This window comes from Eschrichtius robustus, chromosome 21 (assembly GCF_028021215.1).
Source record: "Eschrichtius robustus isolate mEscRob2 chromosome 21, mEscRob2.pri, whole genome shotgun sequence".
Lineage (NCBI taxonomy): Eukaryota > Metazoa > Chordata > Mammalia > Artiodactyla > Eschrichtiidae > Eschrichtius > Eschrichtius robustus.
Window position 1 is genome coordinate 20479805 of NC_090844.1, and position 12649 is coordinate 20492453.

Consider the following 12649-nt stretch of genomic DNA (forward strand, 5'->3'; position numbering starts at 1 on the left):
CTTTTCCAAAACTGACTTCTGCTGATATCACTGTATTATGTTACAGGATAGTAAATATGCTGTTTGTTCTTTCAGAGATCAATTTTATACTGATAACTCATTGAAACACAACTAAAATAAATAACATTCTAAATAAAAGTTTTAATTAAATAGTTACATCTATGTAATTCTAAATAAAAGTGATTTTCTTTCCATAGGTTTTTGCAAACACACTGACATTTTATTAAAACATATACACTGAGCTCCTTATATCCTGCATTTTTAAAGCCACAAAAATATCTTGTGGTACAGTTGGCCTCTATCTACTCCAAAGAACAGATGAAGTTCATTCCAAGAGTAGCATGGCTGTGCATACAGTTACTGGGTTTTAGACAAATGGAAGTATTGCTGAGAATCTTCACAGACTCCTGAGAGCAAAGGTCAATGTTAGGGTTGGACAAACCCCGCTGAAAATGATACACACCTTAGAGATGTAACAGGTAGTTAAATAGCTTTGAAAAGCAAAACTAGTGATAAGGATTTGAGGGGTTTTATAACATTTCAATTAATTTTAATTAAATAAATTAATTTTAATTACTCATCAATAATTGTGTGAGCACTCACTGACCATTATTCTTAGATATCTTGTGCCTTTTGATTTTAAAAAAATCTTTGGTTTTATTTTTGAATACTTCTTTTCTTTCTTTCTTTTTTTTTTTTTTCAGATGACACGAGAACAGTACATACTAGCAACACAACAAAATAACCTGCCAAGGGCTGAGAATGCACAACTTTACCCAGTGGGAATTTATGGATGGCGAAAGAGGTGCTTATACTTCTTTGTCCTTCTGCTGTTGGTTACCATGATAGTTAACTTAGCCATGACAATTTGGATATTGAAAGTGATGAACTTCACCGTGGTAAGTACCACCATGATTTTATATCTATTGCCTTTGGTTCAAAGAAGATATAGCTTTATTATTTTTTTAATTGACAGTTATTCATCTTAGTCTTTACGTGTTTGTCTTGAAATTTCGAAGACTGTCATATATTATTTTATGACTGCATTCAATAGGTAATCGTGATACATATATTTTACTACCTGCCATTTGAGTGTGGGGAACTTAGATCATGAGACAGCACAGCACATTGATTTATTAGGAAGTTAGAAAACTTTTAATCAATAAGCATGAAGCATTGTTTGCTAAACCTGGGAATCTAAAAAATGTGTCTGCTTTTAGAAATGATATTTCATGTTAAAATTAATATAGGAAATCACAAGTTCCTTTGAAATACTTTATACAGAGTATTTACCTCTCTACATTTGCTTTCTATGTAATATACTGCATGATCAAATCTAAACCCTGGAATTTTCCTGGGCTGCATGGAACGATGTCTATAATTGTCATCACATGGTGATCTCATTCTATCAGAGAGCATGGTCATGGTAAATAAAAGATAAACCAGGAATTAAATCTCTATTTTACAAAAATCAATAATTAGCAAAATCATTGTATAATCCATAGATGAATTTTGCTTCAGTTTTTTGACCATGTACAATAAACCTATGAGGATGTCTTATCTGGGAAAAATTAGCTGCTTCAGCAAAGTCTAGTTTAGCCATTTTATATTTACTGGCTAAATTCTTAAATTTCTCTACTCTGTCTTTAAATCATTCTGCCTTTGCTTAGAAACCTCAGATAGCTTCACATCCAAGCAGGTATCTTTCTTTGCTGACCAAATTGCTATTATTCTTTAGAACTCTGCATCCTCAGGGGTGAGTGTAAAGCTGGCTATTTAACTTCACTGATCTTCTGATGTGGGGCTGCCTTTAAAAAAAAAAAAACAACTCTGCTGTGTATTGATTTAGCAAGAGTCGTTTCTTTCTGGCTTCACTAATACCAAATTCTAACTAGAAAATGAGCCCAGCATCTGTCCACAGTGTAGGGCACTGCGGTTGTGTGCAGTAGGAGCCTGGGCGGCAGGTGGCCTAACCTTCCAAAGAGGAAAAACTGTAACTGTGCAAATCATGATAAAGCAGCATATGCTCACGGAGAAAAATGAGCTGAGCAGGGGTTCCATTTTTTCCAATACAGTGCAAATTCTGAAGGGTATTTATTAGAAAAAGAAATGAAAGACAAAGAGAAGATGGGCAGGACTCAATGTGTTCCAGGATTAGAGAAAATAACTGCTTCCTAGACATGGATATACATTCAGGGTCATTGACCAAGGCCTGTGAGCCTGTGGGGGGCTAGAGGTGGAGCTGGGGGCTACTAGGCAAATGATAGCTTTATGAGACTCTGGTAACACATATGAACCATTCCTTTGTCCCAGGAGCTGGCTCATTCCCATACCCACCACCCCCCAGAAAAAAAAGTCTTGAGAGTATCTGACACAAATGTCATTAATTCTACCTGTAATCTTTTTGTTCTTCTGAGCTCTGCTCCTGTGTTCACTTACTCGTGCCTGCTTCATTTGTGATTTGTGTATCACACAGTAGGGACAATATGTGTACCCCTGCAGATTTTTTTATGCTCTCTTAACTATCAGCCAAACTAGCAGTTGCTGACAGCAAGTTCTCCAACATCATTTTTCTAAAAAAATTTTTTTTCTCAAAGAGAAGAAGAGTAGATTTTTCTCCAAGTCTTACAATTTCAAGCATTCTTTTTCCTCTATCAAGAGACATCTTTTAAAAGCTCATGAAAAATAGGATCAACTCTCTCACCTTAGGGAGCCTTGATCCTATCCAGTGACCAGGCCACGGGAATTTTCAGATTAAATGCATGTATGTTTCTGAACCATGTTTAAATTAATTAAGAAAATAGACTTAAATGTGTAATTTCATGGCTGCATGCATCAGCCTCCCATTACCTTGCCCCATGCTGAAGCCAAAGCTGGATAAGCCATTCAGGGAAAATAATTGAACCGTCATCTTTGTCCTCCGGATCCACACAGGCCTCTGGGTCTCTGTTACCTATGGAGCTCTCTAATTTGAACCTCAGCTGGCCAAAATGTAAATGTCAACATATTCCTTGGGATAATGAAAAGGAATTTATTTCTGTAGGAATCTTGACATTTATTTACTTATTTTATTTTAGGCATATCTTTCTTTTTTTTTGTTTTTTAAATCACAATTTTATTTTTTTATAATCAAAATATAAAACTATCCTTCCTTTAGCTATGTAAGCTATTTATATGTACCTGAAATAAATGGAAAGATAAAGTTGTAATTTTTGTATCAAGATAATTTTTATAAGGTAACATACTCTTTATATCAATGCAGTGATTCATAATTGTTCAGAAAAATTCCAAATTACTTAAGTAATTGCAGATTTTAGCAGTCCTAAATACTACACATCAGATTAAGCTGCATGTACTCGCAAAGTGAAATAATTTGTAATCCTCTTACATTAGAGCAGTAAAAAAAATCAATTTTAGTTTTCACTAGTACATTAGGATTGTATCTATCTCTAGAATGAATACCAAAAACCACTTGCCATACTATAGTGAGAAGTAGTAAGTGGTGTGTAAATTGGGGAGTGTTACTGATCTGCACAAAACGTATTTCACTTTCATTACAACTGTTGCCATTCAATACATGGAAATATGTGGCTGTTAACATCTCTTATTTGGGCAAACTTGACATGTTATTGCTCTCAAAATATTGTGTTTTCAGCACAGCAAGTGTAGCTGCCCACCTGTTTTATGATGCTTCTTGGAGTCCATCATTATGACCAGTATTACACATGATCTCTATGGTTGATATGACCTTATTCTCTTTCTCATTTTGTGGAAAATAATATCACTCTGCTATTGAGATATCCAGCAGCAGAGAATCAGGAAAAAGGAAATGACTTTATACCACAGGGTGAAAAACTGAGGGTAGATATAAACAATAATTTCCTGGCCATAAGAGTTGGTAAGTGTAGGCATGAGTTGAAGGGAGAGATTTTGAAACAACATTCTCTCGAGATCAGTATAACCCAATTACATGCTTCTGTTGTTGTTGTTTGGTTGTTTGGTATAATATCTTTGTGATTCAATATAATAGACTAGTCCAGCAGATCTGTCAAACCAGGCATTCTGCTGAGGCAATATTCTTTTCTTCCAGTGCCCATGGTAAGTAAATTAACTCTATACTTGAAAATTGAAAATGAATATAATAATAAAGTATTCATTTTAGTCATGAGAGTACTAAGTAAAAGTTGGTGGCATCCAACTGCAACTTAATTTGATTAGACATGTTAACAAGCCAGCAAAAGAAAGAATGGAAACTTAAGTGCCATTTATGAAGTGAAGATTGAGAGGAAGGTCATGAATGTTGTGACTGAAAAGTCAAGAGTACCCAGATGTGGATAATAATTGAAACAATCAATTAATTGAATAAATTAGAAAAAAATTCTTAGAGGTTTATATGATGAGTGGGATGAATGTTGGATGAAGGGAAATCCCAGGAGAAGCTGGATTGAATATCTTAGTTTTTAAGGATTGAAAAGGAACTGGGACATTTTTAGTTCAACCATCCACGTATTTCTAGAGTTCACTCTACAACGTTCTCTCCATTTGGTCGCTCAGTATCTGCTTAAATCCTCCTTTGGATGATAAGCAAACCATCCCATTATATCACTGGATAGTTTTGTTGTTATTGATATCTTGGTATCTTGTTGCAATCTTTCTGTATGTTAACTCCAGTCTTAGGATCCTAATTCCATTCTTTCAATCTGACATCAATTTATTAATTAATCAAGACCACAATATGTTCCAGTATACACACATATACATACATATATAAACAAACACACACATGTATACATATATATACACTTATATACTTTTATACATATACACATCAAGTATATATATATATCTTTGATCATATTGCATTTTAATGTCTAAAGATCAGAATATGTAAGAGAGATTCTTATGCAATCCCTTTGGTTCCCTTAGTTGCGACTTCCTTTTTTCATTTCATATTCTCTTTATTGCATATTTACAAGTATATGTTTACAAGATGATCAACCCTTTTATGATATCTTTCTGTTTATGGCTGTTGTCTATAGAGTCACTGATACCTTTTATCATACTTTCTTTTCTTTTAGTGTACCTTTCTAAAGTTGAGATTGCACATAATACTATATTTAGCTTTCTGCTTTCTCACTTTTTAAAGCTAAATGTTTTTAAAGTTAATTCAGGGGGAATATGAAATAATATACTTTTTTTGATTCTTAAATCCTGTACTCCTTCTAATACTTTGGTAAATGACACATCACATATCCCCATCTCACACTTGTAACTATTTATTCCTTTTTATTTACTCTTCATCAGTAACCAAGTGATGTATTATCTATAGCTATTTCCAATCTACCTAAGATGGCTAAAGTATATATGCAATATGCTATCATCTGTGTGTCCATCCAAAAGCTTGCTACTCCCAGTTTTCTTCATTTCACTTTCTAATAGGACCATTACTTTGGAATGAACTTTTCCATCTCCATTTATCCAACCAGTTCTTATATTTATCAAAGCTGTGTCCTAATCTCAGATGCATTTTATTTCTTACCCAGAATCTATGGATATGGATAAACATATGTGAAGCTTAAATATGAACTAACCATATTTCATTGATTTTTAATTGTTTTTTTCTCCTCTCCTTAGCATGTTTATCACAAAATACTTTCTTTCTATATGACCTTGTTTATTGTCTGTTCCCCTCTCCACAAATGGAATATAAGCTCCATGAGGCCAAGGGTTTTTGACACTTCTTCCACTGCTGTATTCCCAAAGCAGAGGATAATCCCTTCCAGATAATTAGCCCTTCACAAGTATTTGTGGGATAAATATCAGTCTTTAACATTACCTGCATTGAAAACCAGTTAGCTGTTCATTTCACTATGATGTGTGCCTTTCCAAAGGCCCAGCTTGACCTAGGAAGAATTGAGGCAAAACTACTAGTTATCCCAGGTCTCTTTGCTACTGTTTAAGGTCTCATAAGCACAGGGGATGGTTCGTGGTCTGTGCAGTGGTATTTATTAACTTCTACATTGAAAAAGCAGTTTTGTGTTCTGAACACCAAGATTAATAATTCCCAGTGGCTCCTGATTTAAAAGCCAACACATTCCAAGAAGGCAGGCCCAACCTTGATTATCCATTATCAGTGGTACAGAGAGCTGCCATTATTAACATTTATTTAATATGAAATATTTTATCCTACAAAAGAATATACATATAATATATATTTAAGGCACAAATGATAATAACAGTCATAAACAATGAAATGAACACTGTGCCACATCCCCCAGTTGTAAAAATAAACATTACCAATGTCTCCTAACTCTATCTATAGAGAACCACAATCCTGAATGTTTTTTTCTTGATTTATTTAGTTTCATGTGAGTGTATGTGTGTGTATAAACCTCAAACATTATATTGCTTTTAGGTCAGCAGTCTGTTTGCAAGATTTATCCCTGTTAATGTGTATAGCTGCAATTTATTTAGTTACCACTGTAAATTTCATTATGAGTGTACCTTATTTATTTATCAATTTTCCTTTTGAGTTATTTCCAAAGTATTTTTTGTTGTTTAATTTGCTCTCACAAACAGTGATCCTAAGAATATTTTTGTATATTGATAAGTGTAGTTGCACATGTACAAGAGTTTCTCTAGGTTCTAGAGTCTAGAGTGTATGTCTAGAATTATTGGCTTTTAACATGAATTTTTTTCCCTAAAGTGATTGAATCAGTTTGCTGCCACCACGAGCAACCTGTAAGGGTTTCTTTTGTTCTCCTTAACTCTTAACAGAGAACTGCCAGCTAAACTAAACTGCTACCTGTTAAGCCACAAATCTGACAGCCAGCTATCTCATAAAGATCCTCTTTGTTTATTGGTTTGTTTGTTTATCTGGGTGTCCCTTTCTGACAGATTTATTCCTTTATTTTTAGTCATATGTCTTATGTCTGCAATAGGATTTACTATGTTGTATTAGATGTATAATTATGGTTCATCTAAATATGTACTCTTCTCCACTCGTTTTCCCAAAGCCCCATTAATGTGGGAATTCCTCAAGGAGCAGAATGGGGTCTTATTATCTTTTTTATCTTGGTATCTTTGCCAGGCACATAGTAGGTAATACATTATTTTCAGTTGACCATTACATCACTTATTACAATCCCTCTAGAAAACGTAATCAAAACCTCAAGTGTGAGAGAAACTAACTGTGTTTCCTGACTTCCAGCCTCTCTTGGGAGGGAAACTTCTTCAGTGGAGGCTCAGCCTGCCCACCACAATCATAACTTCCCCAAGTCTCGTCCTTTGGCAATTGAAATCAATGGAATATTGAGACTGTCTAGAGAAATTTGTTGACCCAACTTGGTCTCATCTTAAGGATATTTGCGATTTTCTAAATTTACTTTGATTAAAAAAAATAAAAGATACAACACACAAAATAAGTCCCCACTAATTATAAACTAGTCTCCAGTTACTGAAAAAAGATGAAACGGATCAATAACAGGAGAAAGTAGAAAAGGGGAAGAATTTTATTCAAGTGGCCCACAGGGCAAAAGCAGGGGTGTGGGTTTTTATTTGCATTTCTCACAGAATTGTTATAAAACATGGACTCAGAATCAGACTTTCAAAACTTCTGAAGCGTATGCTCTTTATTCATTCCGTTCAAAAACCCATAGACATATCACCATCTGTTTTGTGTATGCAACAATTTAAGAACAGAACATGAATTCATTTTTATAACCATAACTATTATATAACCAAGGAAAAAGCTTGAGTCTCTACTACATATTGGTAAGATATTTTCCCATAGAAAATTGGTGTCAGTAGCAGATTCCCTTAGATTGCTGGTACTGCCAAAAACACCTCTCATCATCCATCAGCAGTGGTTAAAAGAATGAACTTTGGACCAGACCAGACCTTTGCATCCAAATCCTGGTTTTGCCACTGATTAGCTATATTACCTTCAACAAATTAAACTGTGGTTCAGTTTCCTACTCTGTACAATGGGTGCAATATTATTATTTTTATTAGATCGTTGTAAACGTCAAAACAATTAAAATAATGAAAGTTCTTCAGAAGTGTCTGGCATATCCTAACAGCTAAGATTTTGCCATTATTATTATTATTACTCATATTTCTGCTGTTCTGACTTCTCAGTTATTCCATACATCATGTGAGTTAACGATTTTTTTCTATTGATGTTGAGCATAAAACAGTCCTAGAAATGTAAAAAGGTCTAAAAACATGTGTATTAATGAATAAGTAGTAAAGAGATGAGGGTGTTTATAATCTTGTTTCATACTAAGGATATGCATAAAGGTTCAGAGCATGAGCTTTGGAGACAGACAGCCTGATTCCCATTCTGGCTCCAGAACAACTGCTTAGAAGGATGGTCTTGTGTGAGTCACTTAACCTCTCTAACTCCAGTTTCTTCATCTGCAAAATGGTCAATGGTGTTGACCCATAGAGATATTAGAAGTAATAAGTGAGTGAACTCTTATAAAAGTGCTTAACATAGAGCCTCAGAGTAAGTACTAATTAGTGCTAGCTATATGTAATGACAAACATTATTTCCAGGCATGATTAGCTGTTCATAATTAGTTATTTATTTTATAGGATACATTGTATAAGAGAAAATGTCTTATTTCCTTGGGATGATGGATGGATAATAAAGATTTCTTTTGAAATTCTAATTTGACACTCAGATATAAAAATTTACCCAAAACTTTTAAGAGGAACAGTTCAGCTGTCAAAACATCATCATAATTTGGATGACCGTAAGACGTTTAGTTTGAAAATCTGCATTACCTGAAAGGGACCCTACTGGCCTGTCTGAATGATGGAGCTTATTTTCCAGAGAGAGCTAATCTCTTTTTTGAACCATTTTGACACATATACTACTTAAAAATTGGATGACAGAGTGGGATTTCTGTTTTTGATCCTAAATGTTCTGAGTTTCTTTAACGTTCAGAGCTTTAAATGCTTACCTGATAGAGATATTGTGATCTGAATTATAGCCCTTAGGTTATAACCTTTAGATCTGGGAGTGAAAGTTTGAGATGCCCGGTAGCCCATATTTATTTAGCATGTAGTTTGTATTCAGCCAGATTATATGCTTTATAGACCAGACCTTACTGAATTTCACAACACTGCAAAGTAAATATTATATCCCCTTTGGCAGTTGAAGACACTGAAGACACAGAGGCTTAGGGAAATTAGATAAACTTCCCCAGGTCACACTGATGAGCAAGGTTAGAAGCTTGGGCTCTACAATTTTAAAGTTCATGCTCTTTCTGCCACCTTTCATTGCATGAATGTTATCAAGATTCGGTTAAAATTAAATTAGTTCAATGTTCTTCATTAAATAATTTACTTTCCTGTCTACTTTAGTGCATTCACACAATACCATTAGATACATAACTATGACATCACTGCTTTTTAAGTATATTTAAAATTCATTGGACGAAAGATACCTCAATCCTCTGAACTATTTTAATTTAATGGGGAAACGTACCTAATCTCTCATAGTCAGTGAGTAATTAGAACAGTGAAAACTCTTCTGTAAGTTCCAAACATGACTATGCTTTTGAGTTTGCCAGAATGAGCATTAAGCTTAATTTCTGGATAGAGTAATGGTGCTTATTAATGGCACCTTTATAAAAGGGACAATGATTTTCATAAAGGCTGTTTTATCCCTGTGTGACTCCAATCTAGTCTTTGCCCTCATTAAACTATATTTTGCTGAGGAGTAACTAATTGCTCATGATGAAAAACCATTCTGAAGGTGACTTAGGACCATAGCTTTTGTCCACCTTTCTGGGCTGCCATTTCCATTTTTCCAGTTAATTCCTCAGTACATGAATCATGGCTCCCACCCCAAGCCAAAGGGGGTGGGGTGCTATCTTCTGTGGCGTGACGACCACTCCACAGGAGGAGTGCCAGCAGTGGGAGCCCGCCTGCTGGAGAGCCGTCCGGCCTGCACCGCCCCTCAGTGTGGTGTGTGTGGATTTACTACAGAATTTATGAGAGTGAATAGTACAGTTAATGTCGCAAGACTGCTTCCATTATAACCCTCTGTTTGTACCTCCTCATAATTTTCTGACAAATTGTCCCTCTCACGTGAAATCATTCATGCTTAGTCTTAGCCTGGCAGTACATTTCCTTCCCTTGCCTTTAGAAAGAAAAATTTAGTCACTTTTATCCAAGTTCAAACAAGTACCAAGCAGTCATTCCTTTGACTGAATTAAAGTACAAAAACAGGGGCATAAGATAAACCATGAACTCTACATAGCATGTGCTAAATGAAGTACATTAGAATACCAGATATTTTGCAGGAGAAAACAAAGAATTAAGAAAATTAGCCATTGAATAAAAAGTTATAGAAAGTACAGACTTGTTAGTTCCTATGTTTGTATAATATATAGAGATGGAAAAGACTTTTGTTCAGTGCCTGTTTTACACAGAGAAGATGGAAATCCAGAAAGATAAAATCACTCGCCCATGTGGGTGACTTGCAACCAGACTATAAAATATGTTAGATCACATTGAGCTTAATGTAATAAGTGCATTGTGCTTATTCTCACATTTAATAGCGTATAGTATGACCTATACAATTTGACTAATTTAGTAGGAAGCTTAGAGGGAATTTTAAGTTTTAAAATGAAACAATGCTAATTATCTTAAGAAGAGTTAACATTTTGCTATTTTGTAAAAAAAATGAAGCAACCACTTGTTTTTCAAAAACATAATTGAAATGTCGTATTTGTTTCTAAGAAAATATATTTTTTAATAAAAGTCATCTTTTAGGCAGGGATTCATATGAATTTATTAATTTAAATAATAATTTCACCATAGACCTTCTTGTTAGTTTGTAAACTCATTCCCAGATCAAATATATGTTAGTACTACATAATAAATTAATAGTACTGATACAAGATGTTAATACTATTTATTATAAGCAGATTTAGTTTGCTAAATAGTTTAATATTTAGTTTTAAATATTTCCGGAAATTCACCATTACAGCACCTTTGCAAATAATTACACTGTTTCAGAAGCTGTTTATATCGGCTGATGGCTATCATCTTTGGGGTAGCTCACAGCTTCCTTCCCAAAGCATGCATGATGGTCCATAATACAGCTTCAGCAGTGTTCAGCTGTATTTCAACTTGTAAATTCCATTGAATAATGTCATTAGAGAATTATATATCTGTTCTCTTGTGATTCACATATTTCTGCTATTGAAAATTTTGTATATTTCTGAGCTTAAGAAATTTTGAAATAGGCTAAGCCTCTGTTATCTCTCATATCCTCTTTATTTCTTCTTGATCAAGGGGTTAACTTAAACTAAACTGAAAAAGCACTGGGCATTGTTAAAAGTCTTCATACAAACTGACCAAGTTTATCTCCTGATGCTAGTTTTAGTTTTAGTCGGAGGAGGGAAGTGTAAAACCTAAATATCAGCATGACCCAAATATGCATGTGTGTGCACTCATTACAAAAGAAGTATTTATTTTCAGTGTTCATTAATGTCCAAAAAATATGATTATTAAGAAGCAATACAAATTGCTTAAACAATGTGTAAAACCTGTGTGCATCTCCACTATAATATGCCTTTTAATCTCACTTCCAGTGAGTTGCAATTTTATGAATTGGACTCTGTTTTTCGGTTAACCTAGTTAATTTTTCTCTGATATGCTTCAGTCTTGATTGATGACTTAAAAGCAATATTGTCACTTTATGTTTCTCTAAGAGCTCTGGTTAGTGAGCTGCAAAAAAACAAACAAAATAACCAGATTTGCACTAGGAAAACTCTTATAAATTTATTTAAAATACCTGAATACCTAGGTATTTAAAGAAACATAGAAATTGGTGTTAGTAAAGAAGGAAAGGGAACAAGTATTCATGCAACAGTTTGTTAGGTACTTTACATACAGTTACAGTTTGTGTTACATAATAGGACATTTTTATGAGATGCATATTATTATCTCTTTTAAAATAAAAAACTTTGCCCAAATTCATGCAATTAAAAAGTGACTGAATTAATATTTGAATATTTGTTTATCTAACACTGCAGGCCAAATTTGCTTCACCTGCTTAGGAATCATTCTACTGTTGATGTTATTCACGTGCCAGTGTAGCCAAAATACAATTTTTCTACATAAGCAATATTCTACTATTTGACAGTAATTTAATAAGTTCACATATAAGTCCTCATACATTTTTATAGGGGCATGAGATTGAATATTTTCTAGTTAATTTTGAAATGGGGTGAGGTTCTTTCTTTACTGTCTGCTAATATTAGTTTATGTTCTGTTTCTCTATTTTTTGATTCATTATCATATTCATAGCATATTAATTATAACAGAACTACAGAGTCATGATACTTGCTATAACTTTTTCTGCCACTTGTACAAATAAGAAATGTGAGCACTGTTTTAACTATAGGCATACTCAACTTTTCATATACTAGCAGGCATTTTAAACAAGTTCAGTGTATTGGTGATCTATTGCCACAAGAATGCTGCGTAACAGACACAAATCCCAGTAGCTTAAAATAATCAACATTAATTTAAATCGGGAATCTGTGGATTAACTGGGTGATTCCATCATCTGATGTTGGCAGCGCTTCCTCGTGGGTCTGCAGTCAGCTGTCCTAGCCAGCTTGCA

General features: G+C 34.2%; 1 protein-coding gene across 3 annotated transcripts in view; it reads left to right on the top strand.

Annotated features, from left to right (window-relative positions):
* The first annotated feature begins 704 nt into the window (after positions 1-704).
* The window catches only part of SGCZ (sarcoglycan zeta), a 312358-nt gene continuing 300413 nt past the window's right edge, over positions 705-12649 (top strand). For all 3 annotated transcript variants that reach the window (XM_068532068.1, XM_068532071.1, XM_068532069.1), the window contains exon 1: positions 705-899. In XM_068532068.1, the coding sequence (XP_068388169.1) occupies positions 705-899 (195 nt within the window). The remainder of the gene's footprint in view (positions 900-12649) is intronic.